Genomic DNA, 22,758 nt, shown 5'->3' on the forward strand with positions numbered 1-22,758 from the left:
ACATACATGTATGCCAGTTAAATAAATGGAACTATCCGGTACATACAGGTAATAGCCGCAAACGAATACTGCAATTTCATTTTTCTTTTATTTGACAAGGTGGCATATTTAGACAATGACCTTATGGTAACGTTGTGGATTGAGTATAGTAAAAATGGCATCGTGTCTTCTCTAACACAATCCCGTGCTAGTGAATTGGCACTTTCGTTCTACGTAACTTTCAATACATGTATAAGGTTGGTAAGCCTGCTCACAGGTAGTCAAATGCAATGGTTGGCCAAGTATTTGTTTTTAATTTCATTATCTAGCCAATAATGAATTCAGCAAATCCGAATCACTGCCTTGAGATGGAATTGCATCATGTCTTATCGCAATAAATACTTAATTCTTAGCTCGAGGCTTCCGCGCGGAAAGTGGGTGAACTGTATCTCAGTTATGTAGATCAGGTGATCGTATTGTGAGAAGTGTTCAGGTAGGACCATGCAAGGTCAGTAGACGACGGAGAATAAGGAATCCCCATTGCACACTGCTCCAATTTCCACGAGAACGCCGACAAAAGGGCACTGAAAACGACAACAATCTGCTGTAAGTATTGCATTGACGGTGTAAGATTACACTGTTACCTTTACAATGGCCACATTTGTCAAAAAAGACACATTTGCCACTTGAGGCATAACGACCACGGAGGTACATGTACAAAGACCTGTATCTTTTTAACGTGAACTATCAAACCAGAAACGCTTTACCTTAAAAGTCCGAAATAAGCTTTATGTTAAAATAGTTTTTGTTATTTTCAGAAGAAATAAAGAATTAGTAAATGGCTTATTCCTGCTGCTCAAACGTCTGAATGCAGACAGGTCTTTGCTAGGTACATAACTATATAACTGCAGCACGCACCTTATAAGCATAATTTTATTACTAACGGAATATTTTACTATTTTCAAAGCACCAAAATACACTTAGTACTGTCCATCAATGGTCTTATCCGAAAACTACAAATGATTCCGTAGTACATAATATAGCAACCAAGAAAGAAAACAAACGAACATATTCCATGGCAATGTTTAATTCTCTCGACTTCGATGTCTTTGATTTCATTTCCATCCCCTTCCTTGATATTACAATTTGCATATGAAGCTTTGCATATATGAAACTTTTGATTTTAAATGGTGAACCTTAACTCAACAGCGATTGTATGGGCATATAGGCTTATATTTCGTGTTTATGTAACTACAAAATTTAGTATTGATTGGATTTGTTTAGTTAAATGTGAAATGTATACCGACATTTTAGTTACTGTCATGATTTTACAGTGCTTTACTTAACTTTAAATCTCCTCCTTTCATTTTAGTGACGCTTACACGTACCTACCTGCAAAGAGACTGGATGCAACATCCGCCAAAGAAGATTCGTGTTTGACAGCGCCTGCACTCTTACCTAGATTTTCTCGTTTGCCGAAGTTTATCTCCTTAAGCTATAGAAGCTTCTTGTTATTTGAAGGGTTTTTATATGGAATATGATATTCGTTGGTGGTTTTAATATTCTGCCTGAAAATGTGACTCAAACCGAAAAGCCAATTTATACATTTTTGAGCGGAAAAATAGGTGTTAATGGAAATGGACTTAATTCATAATATTTGTCAATCCCGTAAGTTACTGCGTTTATACTCTACGAGTGTGACATTCCCTAAGTCGTACGTATGCGGTACTCTATCTGCCCATAGTGTTTTAGTATTATTCCCAGAACCTGAAACTTCACTTTTGGAGATATTATTCAACGGAAATAATGCCTATACAAACATAACCTTGCTTGAGTGATCATAAAAAGACAGAAAAATTGTTATTGCAAAAATAGCATGGGTTGTTCTAATAGAGTAGTGCATATTGTACGATCGGTTTTCTGTCTGACGGTAAAATAGTGTGGGGAAAATCTGCAATTAGAAACTTCGCTGTCTTTAAAATCAATTTAATATTCTATCACGTTATATTACTTTGAAAGCAAAATTTCGCATCTCATTGCGTAAAAACGTAGATGAATGCATAGATTGTGTGTTCAGTAGAATAGAACGAGATGGGATGTGTATTTGCGATAACCCAATAACACTGTCATCTCAGTTATAACACCTCAAATATTACATCTTTCTGATACTGAAAATCGCCCACGCCATTGCAGAATTATCCGCACTTATTCAAACGATATTTCTAAAAATGTGAATGTGCGGTTGTGGCGCATATGCTTAGAATATTTTTTTTCTGTTTTCTGTGTTTTGGTGCCATGTGCCCGATTAAAGTGACACACCCATGTTTAGTGTTGAGAGTGGGTCAAAATGTTCGTATGGTTTAAAAACGATGCAGCCAGGTGTGGGGTAGACACTTCTCTCCTTAACCATCTATTATTGCAGAATGAGAATATACACTGTGTGTTGTGTACATGCTAAAATGTTCCAACTTGGAATACAGAATGGTTGTCGAAAAGTGATTTGGAGGGAATGTTTTGTTATGTCGACAGCTTTTTTCAATCTTGTCCAAATAGATTTCAAAACAAACTGATAAGAAATTTACAGAAAAAATTAATTGCATTATCATTCATGCTGATATTTGGTACACTTTTGCTTAATACTTACTGCAATCGCTCATTCAATATGGAATTTATGAAGTTATCATCAAGAAGTATTTTGTATCTCAAACCTATATTATATCAATATTGTATTAATGATTACATTTTGATTGATTTGAATTTTTGCAGTCAAAAGTTTGTATGTCAGCATTTTATTTAGGGCAGTGCAAAGAATCTGTCACATTTAAGTTAGATATGATGGACCTTTGCTTTTGTTAAAGAAACACTTGACAATCCACAATTTAATGTTCTTAAATGCCTTGCTTTTTTGTAACGCTCTGACATTGTTACTTTTGCATTGTTACTTTATGTATGAAAATCATTGCTTTAATTGTTTAATTTCATTCAGACAATAATAAACGCATCATTACATTCGATCGTTCAAATTTTCAAAATGTATGGCATATTTTCTTCACCACTCCTACCATTCGTTTTATATTTCTGTAGTCCGTAATATGCCGTGTTGCTGCTATGTTTTTTTTTCTTTTTGCAAAAAAGAATTTACTGGGACCCAGAACCAAGCGGATTCGAACCCGAGACCTCTTGTCTCTGAGGCAATCGCGCTATCCACTCCCCTAAGTCTTTCCACCCTCCCTCCTCGGGTAGACTTTCTTCTAATAGTAACCGAAAGAATTGCCCAAATGCCCTACGCTTATAGTAATTTCCCAAGTAATTGACCGAGGATTATAACTCCAACTGATTGGTTATGTCTTTGCCAATGAAAGTACTAAGACAGTGTGCATGTTTGGAAATAATTCATTAATAGCAAAATCAATATGTATTCATTCATTTCAAAAGCGTCTCTCATTAAAGCTTGGTTGATATTCACAAATAAAATGTCAACAAAAGTACTCGATTAAGGTTCATTTTATCAAAATTAAATTTTGAAAAAGCACGGAACTTTTTAAGCATTTACTTTTGAAAGGCAATGGCTGGTCTAGTTCCAACTTAATCACCAACATAAAATGAACATGCAAAAACCAATAATTACTCGACATGGTACAGAATTTTTAAAAGTGCTCTCTTTCAAAATACAAAGGGCTCTTTACATTAGTTTGATATGAAAAATATTGACCGATAATAGGAGTGCCCTTACATGTGCAATTTGTGAAACGTGGACAAAATTAATAATCAAATGATGTATAAACGTTACAGTAAAATGGGGATAAAATACTTCACAAATTTTATTTAGAAAACACAGTATATAACACGTGCAATGATTAACTCCATTCTTAATCTATTCCTCTCACGGAAAGGAAACTAACACCCCATTTCCATAGATTTTTAGATCGATCTATCCCTGTGGGGAGTTTCAATAGATTACTGTCAGCTTGGCCGGCTTAAGCGTCTGTCCCGCCTACTAAAAGCTGTAAGGGGGTAATTAACTATGGTGCCCGCTCGGCTGACTGCAATTTAGCCTGAACCCCCAGAGAGTTAGGGCGATCTAAAACTTTATCTTTAGATCGATCTAAATCTCTGGGAAAGCACCCTAAGCACTCTCTTTGCACTGGAATAAAGATCCATGGTAGGTGTAGTATGCCAAAGAACAGCAGGATTTGGAAACTTTGAAAAAATTCAATCACAGGCCCCTAATTTTTACTCAGAAGCTCGATTTTGTTTAGCATGTTAATGTCACAAATATGTTATCTATACTTTACGATAACGCGTTTCAAATATTATTTTCTACCAGCCTATATTTATGAAAATGGGTAGTATTAAACGCACGATTAAGTGTTTTTCGAGTTATTCGGATTCTGACGATAATATAATACAACATAAAAATGTTTATATCCCATTTTATGATCTGTAACATTTGTATTCACCACATCGGATTTCCCTCAAAAAAACTATTTGATCGTTTTTAAAATAAAATTATCGATTGTGGTTTTAACAATGACTTTTTTCTCAACAAGGCAGCAAGTTCCCACGCTACAGGTTATAATATCCATTTTCTATCCGAAAACAGAAAACAAAACAAGCGATTAATCAAACAATAAGCGTTTCTAATTTCCTAGTTTTTGGGTCACTCTTTTATTGGAGAACGAGTGGTGCATCGTGCATTGTATGCCTTTGGAATCAAAAGATAATAGCAATGTTTCCGGAGTCCACAGTGAGTACGAATATTTTTGGTTCTGCTGGGATCAAATTGACAAATAAACTCTGGCAATTAATATAAAAGGGTTGACGTAACTAAATAAGAAAATAAATAAATAAAATAAATCATTTAAGGTCACATTGTCAACTTATCAGTAAGCTGATTTAAAAATGAATTTTTCATAAGATTAATACCTTAATGCTGCGCTTACATCTTTAAAGATTACTCGCCAGGATAGAATTAAAACGTACAATTTTATGAAGTTAATCATGAAAATGTCCAAAACATACATAAGTGTTTTCGAGGTTGCTAGAATATTTTAGTAAACTTGTTATTTCTTGATAATCACTTCTGCCAACATATAAAAAAATATCAAATTGAGCTTAAAGATATTTTTTCAAGACTGTCTGGCAATCTGTCCATAGCTATGCGTACTTTGTTCTCACCAGCCTACATGTACAGGTATATCAGTAAAGTCAAGTCAACACTTCATGCCTTGCTGAAAAATATTACAAACAGTAACATTTTACTAAGTACAAATGCATATTAAGTCCCCATGCATAAAAGTATAATAATGATTAAAAGAAGACATGTCTAAAGGCATAGGGGGTGATATTCCTTATCGAATGGAAATAAATAGAGTTTTGTAACCGATAACCATTTAGTCTTTAATATGCCACTTTTCAAATATTATATATTTATTTGTGAAATACCTCATGATTGGTAAAGCAATGATCATCAAACACTATATAGAAAATACATCTGTATAGCGTTTTATTCAGAAACAGTGAAAATTCGCCAAAATCCGTTCAAATAATATTTTGTGTCGTCAATTCGCCCCTATATATGCCTTAAAGCTCTATCTGTCACATAAACCAGTCTAACTTTACTTTATCTCACAAAAACCATGGATTGCTACATTTTATTTCATTTGTAAAACTATACCAAAATTAGTAATGGGCATACATGTACATGAATATATAACTACAGGTGTACGTGTACCGTGTTCTTTAATTCGGAAATGGAAGACTATACCACTATACATAATGTTTCTACGTGTGTATACCATGTCATTTCATCCGGTAACCAAATGCCAATATTTTGAACAAGCCACTCCACAACTTTCTTTACCTCCATTACTATTTCCACGTCAAACTTTAACTGTTACAGTTGCTAATACTTTTATATGCACTAACGGAGGTCTAATAGATAACATGTGCGAAGGCATTTTTCATCCCCATGGAATATGGGCTGTGAACTTTTGTAGACGAAGCAAAATGTTACGTCAGGTAAATATCGGGGAATGGCCAAAACCACTGACAGCAGGCGCACATTTAAATGAATCACAAATAACACATCTTCAAATTCCTAATAATAGTAAAGAAAAACCATTATTTTGGATAGTTTAAAACCTGTATACTTAGTTCCTACACTGCACTGCATCCATTCCCTTCTGACTCGACCGGAACTGAAGGAAGTGGCATCTCTCTCTAGAGGGTAAGTTCAATTAGATGGGGGGAGAGGGAGGTGTGATAAATTTGTCACCTTTTTAATAAACACTCACCATAATCTGGCAGATGAAACTGCATTTATAATGTCCTAAATTGAAAATAAATTGAACGCATCTGTGTTCAATATATTTAAAAAAATTTACTCAAAGGAGGTAAATCTCACAACCTTGTCCACCCAAAATTGAAGCGACATTATGTAGGTCACTATGAGTAGTGTTTGCCATGTTTGACAGATCAGACTGTACTGTAGCGCCATCTTGAGATGTAAATAAGCAATTATCGTCTCTACTGCAATTGGTTGAGCTGAACAAATTGTTTCAGATTTATGAAGTTAATTCAAGAAATGAACACGCAGGAAATTATTTGTAAATGTACAAAGTGTAAACATTTTTCTCTGTATAAAATGCACTTGGATACCGATACTTCTTTCAAATATAAAAATGGTGATTAACTGTAAGTTAAATTGGAACGGGACTTTAAATAAAAACTGACAAATATAAGAGTAACATTACGCCATTACACGTTAATGGCCCGACCTTTTCAATTGGAAAATATTTTTGATCTTTCAGATACATCCTTTAGGAATCACTAAAAATATTTCTGTTTAGCAGTTTTGGTGCTTTTACTATAAAAAGTATAACTATAAGTTAGCCTGCTTTTCAATGTAGTTGCTATCTGTACATGTTCGAGGACTGGTCATCGTATGACTATGGTGGCAATCAGTCAGACGGTGGACCTATCATCTGCGGTTACAAATCATCTACAGCTGTCAAAGAAAGAAAAACATTATGATCGGTTAAATGCAGCTTTATATCCTTTCAAAGCAGTGATGCAATGATTGACAGGATTACGAATGTTTAGAAGCCGAGAAAAGGTTATAGGCGATAGTTTGCTATCTATGGCTTATATATGTGTGCTTCATAACTGCCAGGTTTGGATTTTTGTCGACATTCATTTGATCTCCAGTACCTTTAAACAATGTATATATGTCATTATAATCAATTAATATTATCATATTTTTATATACTAAAATCTAAACTTTAATATCTAAGGTAACGATTCAGGCAGCGAGTAGTTGACTCCTTTAGATGAAAACAACGAGGTACTTAACCGTGTACGTTACCTTTCCCTGTTGTTTTTCGCTCTCTCCATTGCGGCCATCACGGCATCATGAACCATGAAATATATAAAATCATCACCAAACTTGTCACTAAAGTTGCTTTTCTGTAGCATATCTCTGATTTGGGCTGAAAAATATATAAAGTAAATTGAATCTTAGTGAACAGTGCTAAATGATAAACACCTTTACTTTGAGTCCAAGAGCACTACAAATATTAACCAATCGGAGTTTACTGTTCTAGAACTAGCTAAATCTGAGCAATGTGAAGAAGATATAGCAAGAGTAGGCCTATGTGATCAAGCATAGTTGACTACACACGGGGTTAACTTCACTTTATTCAAGTACCAGTAGAGTTCTTTACTTACGCTAGATCTACAGGTATAGTGGAAAGCGAATCAGTTTTCTGGGGTTTATAATTATTGCGTGATTAATATTCTGCGTTTTTTTTTTTTCCTCTACCGTATGTCAAATTTATTCTAATTTCAGACCGGTTATCAACCAATCTAGGTATAAAAAACTTTTTTCAAAGAAGAAATAAACAGAAGGATTTCGGGATTCTTAAAATGCTTTCAACTCCACAATCGTCGGTGAAAAAGCCTTTGTCACTAACAACGGCCACAAAAATTACTGAAAATTGTTTTGCGTCCACATTAAAGTTTTCGTACAAGCGCATGGCCCACCTACCTCTACACATAGCAAGCAGCACACAGATGTTGACTTTCTTGTATTCAGACATAACCTGCAAAGGCACATGAGATTTTTTTGTAAAAACACAGGTGAGTATCCTGATATAAAATCCATGCTCCTCAAACGGCACTTGTGTATCATCTGTGTTAGTTTCCCTACCATTGCGGTGTCAATGACTTGATGTACTGATGTGGGACTTGTGTAATTTTCAATAAACTCAATACAAATTTCATAGAAAATAAATATTCATTCCTATAAAACGTACACTCGTGTGCATATAATATGCTTGTATTAGCACAGAATTCAAGGTACACATTTGAACAACATGTAGTTTTTTATGCCCATGCGTTGACCGTATTATGTACCGGTAGTTGGACGGATATTCAAGACACCAACTAAAACCAGTGGTCTGGTTTTATAAAAACCTGTAAAAAGAAGAGACTGTTTGTGTTCCTTTATTTTTAAGCAATAAACGAACCCCCTCCACATACCAGCCACACACTGTGTGTGAGAGAGAGAGAGAGAGAGAGCAACCATTTTACCTGTTTCAGCACCTTAATACCAACGTCATCTATAAACGTCATAGCTGAGCAGTCAAGTATGATGTAATTGATCGGAGGTTGCGCCACCCTGTTGCCAACCCTCTTCCCAGAATTTTCTGTGAGGTGCGGTATTGTCGTTGCGACGTCCAGTACGAGTTCCTCTGTCGACTGACCAACACTAAGACCCTGGAAATGACCATTTACGTCCTTTGATATGTAACGTTCAAGGTACACTCCATGGGTTCGAAATTCCCCCAAATGCTTATTCTGGGTCATCCACAGCTTCATATAAAACCTTTCATACGCTTATTTTAGGTCATCCACAGCTTCTTATAAAACCTTACATACGCATTAAACTGATTTAACCCCTTAAATAGGGAGTGCAGAGAGGTATAGATAAATAACTACGAGAAAACTGCTTATTTTCCCAGGAAATTCCATTTTAGTGGGTAAATCTCATGGAGCAAACCTTTCATTAAATGTAAAGTTATTAACTCTAATATTTGACACTGACGGGGGGATTCAGAAGTTTCGTCCTCATACCAAGGACATCTTCAGGGATCTGTCACTACAAGTGACACTGCTGGTGGTAGGAATAAGAAATCAGGTCGCCCCTTTGACTTGGATGTGTTGGAAATGATGGAATGTTTTGCAAATTAGAGATGTAATTTTTAATATTAATTTCTCTTTGATTATTGTCGCAAAATAAATAATAAATGATAAACAGTTTTGAAATTATGAAAGTGGAATCAACTCTTTGAGCGATGTCGGTTAGAAATACGTATTCTGTATAACAGAATTGGGCAGAATGACAGGCCACGCGTACCCTAATGACGTAGAAACTGGTGTTTGCAGGTCAATTTGGCTCTGTCTGCACATTTGAAGGGTGCCAATACGCGACTTAAAGCAAGAGTGTGTGTACTAAAACGTTTGGTCTTTTTCGAATGGCTAACCTTTTTATAACCATTTCACAAGATAAAAAAAAAAAATAGTTCACCGTATCTTACACGTTGTGTCTGGTCATCTTCCCCCTCCTTCGCACTCTTGTCTTCACCTCTGTCCTGTGACGTCATCAAAAGTCCAGGGTCACATCCGGTGGCTGAGTACAGCTTGTGACTGAAGCGTTCAGCGTTTGCGTAGTACAGGGAAGATTCAAATCGGAATATCTTGATTCCAGGGTCTTGTATGGTCTAGGTGTAAAGAATATGTAGGTTTAAATCGATATGGCTACCCGATAAAAGTGGTAATTTGAAAGCATATTTCAGTCTTATGCACATTCTTCTGCATTTTCTATGTCGAGGTTAGCACTACAGGGTATGGCAATTTCAATAGAAATTGTATAAAAATAGATTTGATCCAATTTGCTCATTATTTACGAGTTAAATAGTTATGGATTTTTTCATAATTATTATTAAATTATCCATTATATGCTTATCAAGGATTTAACCCCCCACTCCCCAACTCTACCCAAATTATACACCATGTAGACAGTAATACTTACATTCTCATAGGATTTGGTATCCACGTATATTTCTGAATTCGGGACTCGTCCTAGCACAGATGACCTCGGCCTAAAATATAATTTCATGAAAATATGCAAATATACATACATTCATTGTATCTATCTATGCATGGGTTTACAAGAATACCCAACTCATTTTCATTTCTTGAAAATTTGGTACCTTTGGTTGCTATTTTCTTTTGGTACATGATAAAAAAGATAAAAAAAAGATAAAGATAACAATACATTCTGAGTACTTTAATGTAGCGACCCTCGTCACTGGGACACACTGTACAAAATGGCATGATTACCACTGAGTTCTAAACACAACAGTCACGAGAGAGAATCCAACTCCAACGATCAGACCCCAGTCCACGTTCAGTAGCACTACGGCCAGAAACGTAACAGTCCAGATAGCCTAGAAGATAAGAACAGGATACCAAATTAACAAAATTAATAATGGCGGATATAGCGGAGGCACAGCGCCACGTGTTCCTCTTTAAGTCTCAGAGGTACATGCCATGCATCCCTTCTGTAGAATCAGTGATTAAATGAAAAATAAATGACGGGCGAAACTTAAAAGAATCAAGGTCTTTTCCATCCTGTTGTCCTAAACTATGCACTTGTGACATTTTTCGAACGGATCAAGGCAGGTCTTTTCTTGCCCCCCCCCCTTTAATCCAGATCCACAACTGATCGGTTATGTACACGGTAACACGATTATTTCTAACAGTGAATATAAAACTGCAGTTGCGTGAACCTTAGACATGATCACCATAGACGGAACCTCACAGCGCCCCGAAGGAAAAAAAACAATTAAATGACATGCTCCATGACAAGTTAATCGATCAATGCAAAGACTATGACGGCGAATAATGGTATATTTTTCTCTAACGTATATATTCTTTACTTGTTGAGTTCGGGGTTATCCGATTATCCGAGGAATATTGCCATGTGTCAAAAGATGAAATTACGTCCAATGTGTCAATAGTAACTACAATATAAGTGGCAATACTAATTGCGCTAGAAGTACCAAATAGTGAAGGTGGTATGGTGTATTGTGTTTGGTGTGACTGCGTGCATTATTTTTTGTAGCACAACCGTTAAAGTAATTATGTCAGATCCCTTACAAAATCAAATTTTGAAATCCTCCAGAGTCTCCTTAAATCTTTGACCTGCAGGAACATGCCTTTCAGTGCCACGATGACGATGGAAGCAAGAACACACTGAAATGAAATATTGTTGCTGATAGTTTATATCAATCTTTATACCTTTGTCAAAGCATTATTGAAACGAGTTGCATGTCTACCTGTTGGAGAGAATATTTTTGTCATTTGAAATATTCTCGCTGTACTAAGTAAAACGATACTTTTGAAATATTTGAAATGAAATTACTCAACGATTTAGGGTTAAATACAAGTAAAATTACATTAACAAAGGAGCAGACAAAAATAAATACTTACTCTTGGAAGTGTCCTAAAAAGTGAGCCAGCAAATAGTATGACAATAAATATGAATAAACAGGAAACCAAGCTTGCTACCTGAAATCACATTTCTTGACACATTCATACATGTATGACAAATGTGTTGAATGGAGTAAAAAATAATTTAAGTCACTGCCTAAAAAGTTATGTCGCAAAATGCCCCTTTCTCAAAATTTGCCTAGAAATGGAAAGATAATATTGGCAAAATCTTATATATTTGTTTGTTTTTTTAGACTAATGCGTTGTGGTATACCTGGGTTCTTCCACCAGTTGTCTCCTGCACCAGACTTCTTGACATAGAAACACAGCACGGGAATGTGGAAAAAACAGAATCAACCACATTACTCAATCCATAGGCAATAAGTTCCTGGAAATGTCCAAACAAACTGAATATTGTCACATTTTGTATATGCAATCAGACGTCGCCATTTAACATTTGACAATAGTATAACCGTATATAAAATTCACAATTGCTTTCCTGTACTTGATCACTTACTCCTTTAGACTTGTGCAGTCCAATGTGCTGGTTTTTGAGCATTCATGAGGATTGGTAGTTATGTAATTAACTACAGTTGTAAACATTTCAAATTGCAGCAAGCCATTTTTAGTCTAAATGGCATACATCTTCGACTAATGGTAGTTCTTATTCGCCGGTTTAAGTTTGCAGGCACAACTGTCACAGAGACTAAATGTATAACTACTGCAATCGCCATTAAAACCAAGTGCACTGTTCCGCGCAAAAAAAAAGTATAGCACCAAAAAGATTCATTTAAAGAAACATAACTGACCTGGGTAGCATCGATGGTGTACGCCTGATGCTGGGCCAGTATCTTTGCCATTGACACTGATATGGTGAATGCAACAATTGACACTCCAAAAGCATCCATTATCAAATTTGAGAAATGTTCCACGGGTGGCAGAGTAGGCTCTGGAATCCTGTAAAAGAGACCAAATATTGGTTTCACGAGCACTTAAAAACACCTGAGATAAACTTCTACTTATTATTTACACAGGTGGTTTCTTTTTATTGCCTTTTATATGGTGTCATATACAAAAGCCTTTGCAAAATTTATCACCTTATAACTCTATATTATTGTGTTTCTAAAACAATTAAATCTTGCAAAAGTGATTTTTATCGACTGGTAACGGCTGAACACTTATGTTGTCTATAACTTGAATTTCTATTAACTCGCTCGAACAAATATCTAGACCCCCCAGGTGTATGAGTCAGTCGAATTCTATTGTAGAAGTCTTCTCATGGTGCAAATGCAAATACACCAAATGCAATGATGGTCCTTCTTAATGATACGTATTTCACACAAAGGTATTTGCCCACACCGACAATTCAAAATTGTAATTACCCTGTAGGAATGTACCCAACCACTGTCACCTTAAATTCCTCGTCTAGTTTAGCAAAGTAACATACAACTGTTGACACGATTACCTGAAATAAGCAATGTATACGGGTTATAAAAGAGAGAGAAATAAATACTATTCAGCCAGTATCACATATCTAAGTTCAATAGTTCAGAAAAGAATTACCCATTCACGAACAAGGATCTGTAAACAATCGTTCCTAGAATTGACAGAAATCTATAAATTTACGAAAATGATATTCAAATAAAAGATTGCTTGTGGACCCAGGGTAGAAAAAATACAATACTCTTCCATTATCTCGGATTACCCCATTAGTATTTGATACTAATATATAAGAAGCCTTTTTTTTTCAAAATATTGTTCTCTAAAAAAAATTAAAAATCATCAAGTTTACGTATTAAGTAACAGAAAACAGAAAAACACTTCAGCCAGAAATTTGGGTTTAATATTTAGGCCAATGGTGTAGGCTAGCGCTACTCAAACTTAATAAGATTTGGCACAATTAATTGAAGTGAATATTAGTCTATGTTATAAGCCGTGTCTTAATGGTTATAAAACAAGGCCAGGCCAATTATCATTGAATTGGCCAGCGATTTCCCTAGGTCAACAAATACAGGATTCAGGCCTATCCAACTCCCAGACTTGGCACCTACGGACCGAGTCTGGTAGTTGGGTAGGCCTGGGATTTGGTCAAAATGTAAAGGTCTATTTGAGGGCTAAATCCCGTTTGTGAAACAGGAACCAGGACACTTATCTATTTGATCACTTACCACTATTAGCTCAATAGGCACCGGCATTTTCATTTTAGATTTGAACCTGGCATTGATGCATTCTTTGGTAAGTGCAAGAGCCAGAATACATATAACAGATGTCGCCAAAGCTGCAAGATTAGTCTGTGGAAGACTTTGGAAGAATTGGATGTAAAACTGAAATTTGAAATTAAAATTTATCCAAATTCTAATAGTTTTAGATAAATTTATTAACCGTTTATTTTTAAACACTCCACTCATACATCATACACTCATACATAATATTATATGCACGAAATGTCACACTACATGTCCCACACTACAAAACAATGGTTAAGATAAATATAGGTCAATGTTTCAGACAACAAAGCAGGTATCACCTTTTTTCGTTTACGGTTCTTTTTTAAACAATTTAAATTACATTTACCTTACCTTGACGAGTTTAAACGGATTGGTGACTTCTGACGCCTTAATACTGAGTCCAAAGACATGTTTTATCTGCGAAGAGAACACGTGGCAGGCTGCCCCCGTGGTAAATCCACTGATTAGGGGGTCGGAGAGGTAGTTGGTGATAAAGCCAAGACGGAGAATTCCCTTCATCAACTGGAATTTTAAGAGATAATTAGGTTTTAATAATTCAATAAAAATAACAGATGTATTAGTTAAAATTTAGTGAACTTTAGACCGTTAAGTTCTATCACTTTCCTTGCAGAAATAAAATATTTAATCAAAGGAAATATATAAAACTATAGGGTCCATGTGTTTATCTGTTTTCACTATAATAAAAGTAAATGTATCCATGATTCGACAATACATCAAGACAAAAATGTTCACATCCTGTCACATATCCATGAGTAAAATCACATAATGTATATCTCTCATCTAGCAGAAGGTCTGAAACAGACATTGGCAAGCATGGTGTTCCATGCTAATCTGTTATCAGCGAGTCGAATTTGCTTGCCTACGGGAATATTTCGGTTGACAAACTTCCCATGAAGTAATATATCATAATGAATATGATAACTAATCGCTATACTCTCACCCATGGAGGATGAATGATAAGATAGAGCGAGATAAAGAATGGAGGATATATCACCTGCCAGAATCCAACCAACATGGCCAAAGCAGTTGCTACACCTATCTTGAAGTCCACGCACTCTTGGTTAGAGTTGGTATCGGCATCACATGTGATGTTTCCAGAAACTGGGGTGTCATTGGCAAAGCTTGAAACGTTTAAGATGTCAAGAGACGAAATAGGAGGTGTCCATGATACGGTTTGTCTGTCAACGACCGCTCCGGCCATGAGACAAACCACTGCCATTGTACCTAGCAATAAATGGAGTCAAAAGAGCTAAGTCCTTCAAACCGAATATATCAAATTGGTCAGAAATCTCATAGTCCTATATATTTGAAATTGGAAACTCGTGCTCGATTTTTTTTTTGTTGTCTGGTTATATTAAATATATATGTACTTGTATACCGTGTAGTTTTGTGCCAAATTAAAGACACATTTAGAGAGACTAAAACGTATGGTCAATAAACTGATCGATGTACCTATCTTTGCCATATTACGCAATAGGTGGAGTATATTCCTCGCCTCATCTCATCCAACTCCTCCCCAAGAGATACTTACAAATAAAAATAAAACGGGGGTCGGGCGTGCTAAATGCATTGCACCGTCTCACATACCACAATGCTACACTCACCTATTGGATACTGCCCGCACGAAAATGCAGTAGTATCGAAGTAGCAAAGAAGCATTAACGCAGTAGTGGTGTGGAGCATATTTGCAGTAGAAATGCAGTATAGCCTACTGCAATTCTACTCCAAAAAGTACATAGGTTTGTGCAGAGAGGAGCATTAATGCAGTAGATTAGCAGCATGATAGAAGCATGTTTCAAATATGCTAATTAGCTCCCAAATCGACGCAGATTTGAAGCATGTTTGCAGTATGATTGCAGTAGTTTGCAGTATGATTTCAGTAGTCTACTGCACTAGAGTATCTACTGCGTTTTCGTGCGGGTGACGATACACAATGTTTTACTCGCCCAAAATATACTCACCTAACCCAATATTATACTCACTCACAGAATACTCACACATCACATTACAGTGCATCAAGCTCACCTAGAGAAGTGTGCTTGGACGTCCCAAAGAAGAAGTAAACTAGCGGGGGGAAGAAGGACACATAGAGACCGTGGATGGACGGTAGACCTGCTAACAAGGCGTATGCCATACCTGGAAACGACACGATGTCACCTTTATGACTACATGTTGGTACTGGTTCAATAAGATACCTTACGGTTAATTTATATGTGATTCTGTAATTATACACTTTATCTTCACTATATACTCTTCACAAATAAGGAGGCACATCAGTATACCAGCTATCAATAATTTATATGACATGACTGAGGCGATTATGCATGTAAGGTTTGGCACCCTGATCTTCCCAACAAGTAAAAAAAAAAATAAAAAGGAAGAAATACTTCAAAACAAATATAAGAATATGATATCCGGTGAGCTAGTATATCGACAAAAGTTCAAAATTACAAAAGCCGTACCCAAGCATTGTCGGCTACATAATTTGTGTAAAAATGTTCTACAAAAAATGTACATTCAATCCGTAAAAACCAAGGACAGACTGAACCAGACTTATTCTATGGGCAAAGCCAACTTTCCATAAATTTTATGATTTCATCATCAACATTCCAATACTAACTCAGATATTTAGATGTATTTAGAACACACGCGTATTTTAATACCCTTTATGTCTTTTTTAAAATTATAATGTATTATTATAAATATTATTATTCACTTTTCAGTCGTAAAAAATCGAAATACTATCTGTAGTATATATTCTTCACACACGTTCAAGATTTTATGTGTTGGTTTATTAATATGTTGGTTTTTCTTGGGGGGGGGGGGGCGTCCGAGCTTCAAGTCGTTTTGGCCTTAATGCATTTTTCATTCTATTGTAATCCAATTTTTTCTAATTCTTCGCATAAATAACTGCAGCGCTTCGATCTAGTGTAGATATTGTATTGACAGTCATGACTTACCCTGCGGTAGATGCATTATTCCCACCGTCAACCCAGACACTAGGTCACCAATGAACCACTGGGGGAATTTATACTGCCTCATTATGGACACGAAGGGAAACAGGCGCAGCAAAAATCCCTGGACGCATCCTGACCCACACGTGCAGTGTTTTCGACATTGTTGGTGAATGCGACTGGCTGCTGTAACACTTTGTTTTGAATATCCATGTTGTTTATCAAAGTCGTGCTGTAAGTACACAGGCCTGACTGGGGTAAATTTCGTACTGTCGTCTGCTTCAGTGATGCCTGGTGTCGTCTGCTGAGGAAAACTTTGTATTGCCTGCCTTGACGATGCTTCACCGCCTTCTGTCGGAGGAGGTGGGTGTTTTTCTTTGCTACTGCTGTCCATCTTTTGTTATATAAGCCAGCAAAGATGTGCTTCGAAAAGAGAATCGGACTTTTTATCGTACCATGCCCACAGAATTGCCTATTAAAGGTAAAATGCGATTTTTTTTCTTTGTAAGATCAATAAACTTGTACGCATCAATTTTGGAGCACGAATCCATATTTTACCTTAAACCATGTTTTTTGTTCATTCATCATACGTACAAGTCTTTTACACTCTTGCTTAAAAGTGTGGGACATTTTGAAAACTATATAGGGAAACATTCATTTCAATATACTCTTCTGTGCCAGTTTTAACAAAATTATTTATCTCGACTTTAGCAACGGATATTATACAATTTTTTTATAAGGGAGGAGGAACCCTTTACTAGAGCAGTGCATAAAAGGCGGTTGTACTGTATGCACGTCTGCATTACGTGTGGCAAATCAGAGCAGAATGTGAATCAAATGGATGTTAATGTGTCTGTCGTTAATCAAGGCGTTGTACTTGTAAATTCTTAATAGGAAATTTGAATGGTGATTATGTTCCCTTTTATATCTAATTGATAACCCTGTGGGTTGAATAATGTATTTTCCATGCTTGGCGCAATTTCAACCACAACATATAATTTTGATATTGTTTTGGACCATTTCATATTTTAGAAACAGTGTTTATAATCAAAACGGGAATAACTAAAAAAATAAAAAAATAAAATAAAAATAAAAAAACATACATCAATTAACGACCTTTTAAACAAAATTGAATAATATGATTAATAAGCCATGTTTTCCACAATGATAAATATATAACTTCGCGTGGAATCAGTTTCAAGATTTTCTTTAAAATGCACGATACGTGACATATCATGATAGCTTATTTGATAATAGTTATTTGTCGAATACCCCAAAATATACATGGTTGACAAAAAGAAAGAAATTCCACTTTTTTCATTAGAGAAGGTGTATGCCCTCCTCCAATACATCTATTTTGTTCATTAGCTTAATCATATGTTTGTTTGTTTATTTAAGTGACCTGTGCTATAATGCAAGTAATACAGATACATTTTTTTTCTTTTTGCACCAAGCCCCAGTGGGCTTATAAGTCACTGTTTCATTTATATTATTCTAATATATTAATAAACAAGAAAATACATAGAAACAATAATCATATACCAGACAGTAGAGCAATTTACGTTTTTATACTAAAATCTTATATATATGGACAAGATGCACATATATAACCAACGCTCAAGGCTCTCAAGACTTTCCGCACGTTCTTTGTGACGGTCGAGGAAATTTGTTCTATTCCCGTCTTAAATGTATGTTGACCCTGAACCTGACGTTAGATGTCATTTGCATTTTGTTTCAACTTGTGTGGTTAAGATGCTTTTAATGAGACATATTACAGCATTGAAGTGCAGGGTAGATCTCGGCATTGGCATTATGCTGGAAGACAGTCTTCACTAGTTTATATATTAAAAACACATCCGTAGGCCTTACAGATAGATTACATAGCAACAGAAAATGTGCGAGAACATCAAAAAACACCGCTGGTAATAACCTCCATGTAGATTGTCTCTCTCACATTACTAAGCACGTTTCTCCTTATCCTTTCATCTTTTCCAACTCACGTACTTGATGCTAAGGAGAAACTGCACAGATACGCCCAAAGTAACTATTTTGAGTCAAATAAATTGCTTTAACTTTTTAATCTACGACCTCGATTACAAATTAAAGGCGTGGAATACACATTCGATCTAAATATAGCTCAAATTTAATTTTACTAGAAATTGCAGCATTATTGCTTAATCACCAAGGTGAATTATACCCAAAACCACTGACAAAATTATGATCTATAAACTAGTTTTCGACTTATACTGTATGTTTCCGATTTACTAATCTCTCTCCTGCGTAAAGAAGTTGGTGGCAAAAATATACAATGTGACCTTGAAAACTGTTTTGTAAATGATAATTGTTGCAATGGTTCTGGATAGGCATGATAAAAAGAACATTGCTGAAATATGCAGAAATTTTTGGGGCTTATCAAATTAACGCGAATTGTATATGCCTTAAAATGGTTACAATGTGGCCTTGAAAACGGGTTTCTAAATGATAATTGTTCCAATGGTTTTTGATAGGCATGATAAACAGAAAATTGCTTAAATGTCCAGAAAAAATATTTTTAGGGCTTATCGAACTCTCGCGAATTGTATTTGCCTTAAAATGGTTACAAGTGCTATTTTTAAAATGATAAGTGCGTAAGCAAAACATTCGTTAAAATGACTCCGTAAAGCGTGCACTCCAACAGCAACTTCAATTAGTTTAAACGATCTCTTTTTAATCTTCCTTTGAACCATTAAAATAAAGATTTTAAAAACCATTAAAAATAATACTTTACATAGGCGTACATTTAACTCTGCAATGTCAACTGCCTTCATTTACTTAGATCGCATTCACAACGAGTTGAGCCAGGCTTTACAAATCCTGGGGACTAAATATGGCGGACGTACATGCCTTTATAACTTCACATCTTGACTACGGAAACAGTCTACTCTATGGTCTTCCTACCTATCAAATTGAAAAATTGCAATCTGTCCAAAATGCTGCAGCACGACTACTGACCAAAATCCCTCTCAGATCAAACATTTCACCCATTTTATTCGAACTACATTGGCTTCCTGTACGACAGAGAATTGTTTTTAAATTACTGTTGTTTGTTTTTAAATTCACTAGAGGTGAATGCCCCTCATATTTTAACTCGATGCTACATCCAAGTACACCCAGTCTCACCAGGTCTACCAGATCCACCTCCACTCCTTGTTTTATCAGAAATGATAATAAAAAAAGAACCAAAACCTACGGCCACAGGGCATTTTCAATTTCAGCACCAATTTTATGGAATCAATTACCCTCACACATTCGGACTATTGACAGTGTTGAGGTTTTTAAAAAAGATTTAAAAACATTCTTATTTGCACAGTATTTTAATTAATATCTTCTCATTTTATCAGAAAAAAAGTTTTATTGTTCAGACCATTACTATTTTAACCAGTTTTAATTATTTTAAGTGTTTTTTTTTACCTTAGCTTTTATTATATATATATAATGAGTTGTAATCCTAATAATTTTACCTGTAAACAGCACTGAGACGCTAGTGTAGTGCGGTTTTATGAAATAAATATTATTATTATTATTATTATTATTATTATTAAAGAAAAACCGCCTAATCTTTTAATAGTCTCTCCGCCCCTCACGCGTCTCCCCATGTGTCGTCCCAATGGAGCCGAGATTTAATGACTGTCCCCCCGCAGGGACGACGTGTGGGGAGGCGTGTGAGAGGCGGAGAGACTATTAAAATATTAGGCGGTTTTTCTTTCATGTACGACCGCCATATTTAGTCCCCAGGATTTGTAAAGCCTGGCTCAACTCGTTGTGAATGCGATCTTAGGCGGTAAGCATACATACTAAATAACTATGACGAAATGTCAAGGTTTTCCGCAAATTACGCAATTGTGAACTATAAATCTACGTCCCCTGACAAGTAAGATTTAACTGACAGAAAATCAAATTTTTGTCTGATAAAATGACTCGAACAAGCATAGACTATTTAGAGCAAGACGTAAATGAATTGCGGGCGGGCAAGCAATTACCGAAGACAGCCAAGTGTGAAACTAATAACATGAAATGGATAAAAACGGTGTCTTTTTCGTCGAGTAATTTATCCATTTTAAAGGTTTTAATATTTATAGTACTATTTCAAACACCATGTACATATCATTAAGTTAACAGTTTGACACATTTCCTCGGGTAATATGCCACTTTAAACGCATATTATCACTTTAATGAGCGTGACATTAAGCAGGTATGCTTAAGGGCACACTAAAGCATTCATTCTCAATCCATAGGTCCATTTAACATACTTTTATTTTATTAAAAATTAGCAAGCGGAATAATTGTGTCTCCAAGTGGAACTATACTAACATCAGTCAAGCAACAAAAACAATAATTACTAGATTTATCTGTTCTTACAAAAAAACATAAACGGACTATCTCACTTCCTCCACTATCTTACTTCCTCCAAGTTAACTTTATTTTTTCTAAAGTAGAAAATATGCAATTTGTCAGGTGGCAATAATGGTGTCTTACATCTCAGAAAATGTCTACAATATTTCTACTCACTCAATAAATACTACTTTCTAGGTGTCGCGTTTTTTTTTTTTTTTTAAAATTGAAATAACCTTCGTTACGTCTTTTGTCGAAGATAATCATTTTTAGTTGTTGGATGTTTTTATAATATTCAAGCCATAATAAAATCTTCAATTCAATAACATCCATTATAAGCTAGACGATATGGTATCAGGGCACAGTTAAATGTTTTACAGGAAACATGGCTTAACTGCATTCTCCTTAAAAGTACTAGTAATGCAAAAGCATTCGTTATCAGGCATGTGAAAAAATATACTTGAGGCCGAGGACAAAATGTTTCAGTAAAATATACGTGCATCTCGTAATACCGCTTTAGCGCAGTCTAATTTTGCTAGTACTGATCAAGTGCAAGTATTATCCAACAAGGTTGTTATTTCTTAACTTTCGTTATTAAAACCGTTATTAGAATTAGCGATTATATCTTTAACTTCATTTTTCACGTTTTTATTTTCTTCAAGTGGGCCTATTTTATTGAAAATGAGTATTTGCGAATTAAATTTTTTTCGAGAAATTTCTTCCGTTTTCGTTTCTTAAGCTTATCACTAAGGTAAACTTTATGATTAATACGCCCAAACCAAGATTCATAAACTTGTTGTAGACTTTACGCTTTATCATATTTACCGACATACCAATATTAAAAAACATACGCTCAAAGACTGTTCTGAACTTCTAAGTTTAAATTAAGTCTACTTTGACCAAATATAAATCAGTTTTAGTGCAATAAAATAACAAATCTTCCCGGATTCTAAAACAAACTGTGGTTAATGTTATAGGGCAGTACCCTATTAGCGTGAAAAACCATGGTTTGACTTTAACTGACGTTGATCAAATTACTAGTAACTTCAGTTTAGACCAATTTTTGGCCTCAGTTCTTTAGTGAAACTGGTGTGAATTGATAAAAAATCTCCAGCAATTTCTTGTCTCTCGGACCTAGATTATAGCAGACATATAATGCCAACACAAAACCCAAATTACTGCATTGATGAAAGTATCTACATTGTCACGCCTTACCTTCACTGCAGTCTCGCACTGAAAAGCGGAATGGTCACTAAAGCAAGTGAGACTGCATGTCCTGCTTACGCGCAGCGAAGCACGTGCTATATTGGACCCTATCCACGATTAGCAAACAAATGAATGTGTACCTATTTCTATTAGCATTATAGTCTCGTACGTGTTAGAGAATTATTCTTCGCCATTACGATCTTACAGTGACGATGCATTTGGTGATTATTAGTTCAACTGTAAAAAATGTCGATTAAGTGGGTAAGGGTTGAAAAGACAAGGGCCCCGTATCTCGAAAGCATCGCGTATTGCGAATAGCGATGTCACATAGAGGCTACAATGTATTATATGGGGCGAGTATGGGCGAGTTATGGAATGGAGACGCTTGCGCACGGTCGCAATGCGCGATGCTTTCGAGATACGGAGCCCAGCTTAAGAAAGTT

General features: G+C 35.6%; 1 protein-coding gene and 1 long non-coding RNA gene across 2 annotated transcripts; one reads left to right on the forward strand and one right to left on the reverse strand.

Moving 5' to 3' along the window:
- The first annotated feature begins 307 nt into the window (after positions 1-307).
- On the forward strand, positions 308-2,988 carry LOC106160856 (uncharacterized). The gene is made up of 3 exons (XR_001238178.2): positions 308-585; positions 798-868; positions 1,352-2,988. It is a non-coding gene; the product is annotated as an uncharacterized LOC106160856 (long non-coding RNA).
- A 2,480-nt stretch (positions 2,989-5,468) lies between these two features.
- LOC106160742 (prestin-like) lies at positions 5,469-17,236 on the reverse strand. Its single transcript, XM_013537417.2, has 17 exons — positions 16,745-17,236; positions 15,810-15,920; positions 14,779-15,008; positions 14,115-14,285; positions 13,704-13,859; positions 12,918-13,000; positions 12,345-12,492; positions 11,810-11,923; positions 11,536-11,613; positions 11,203-11,298; positions 10,384-10,490; positions 10,073-10,142; positions 9,579-9,761; positions 8,572-8,757; positions 8,027-8,081; positions 7,346-7,469; positions 5,469-6,988 (listed from the first exon to the last, which is right to left on the reverse strand). The coding sequence occupies exons 1-17, from the start codon at positions 17,130-17,132 to the stop codon at positions 6,979-6,981; spliced, it is 2,310 nt and encodes a 769-aa protein (XP_013392871.2). The 5' UTR covers positions 17,133-17,236; the 3' UTR covers positions 5,469-6,978.
- Positions 17,237-22,758: the final 5,522 nt, after the last annotated feature.

Source organism: Lingula anatina, chromosome 6, assembly GCF_051362555.1.
Source record: "Lingula anatina isolate TDL-2025a chromosome 6, LinAna3.0, whole genome shotgun sequence".
Taxonomy (NCBI): domain Eukaryota; kingdom Metazoa; phylum Brachiopoda; class Lingulata; order Lingulida; family Lingulidae; genus Lingula; species Lingula anatina.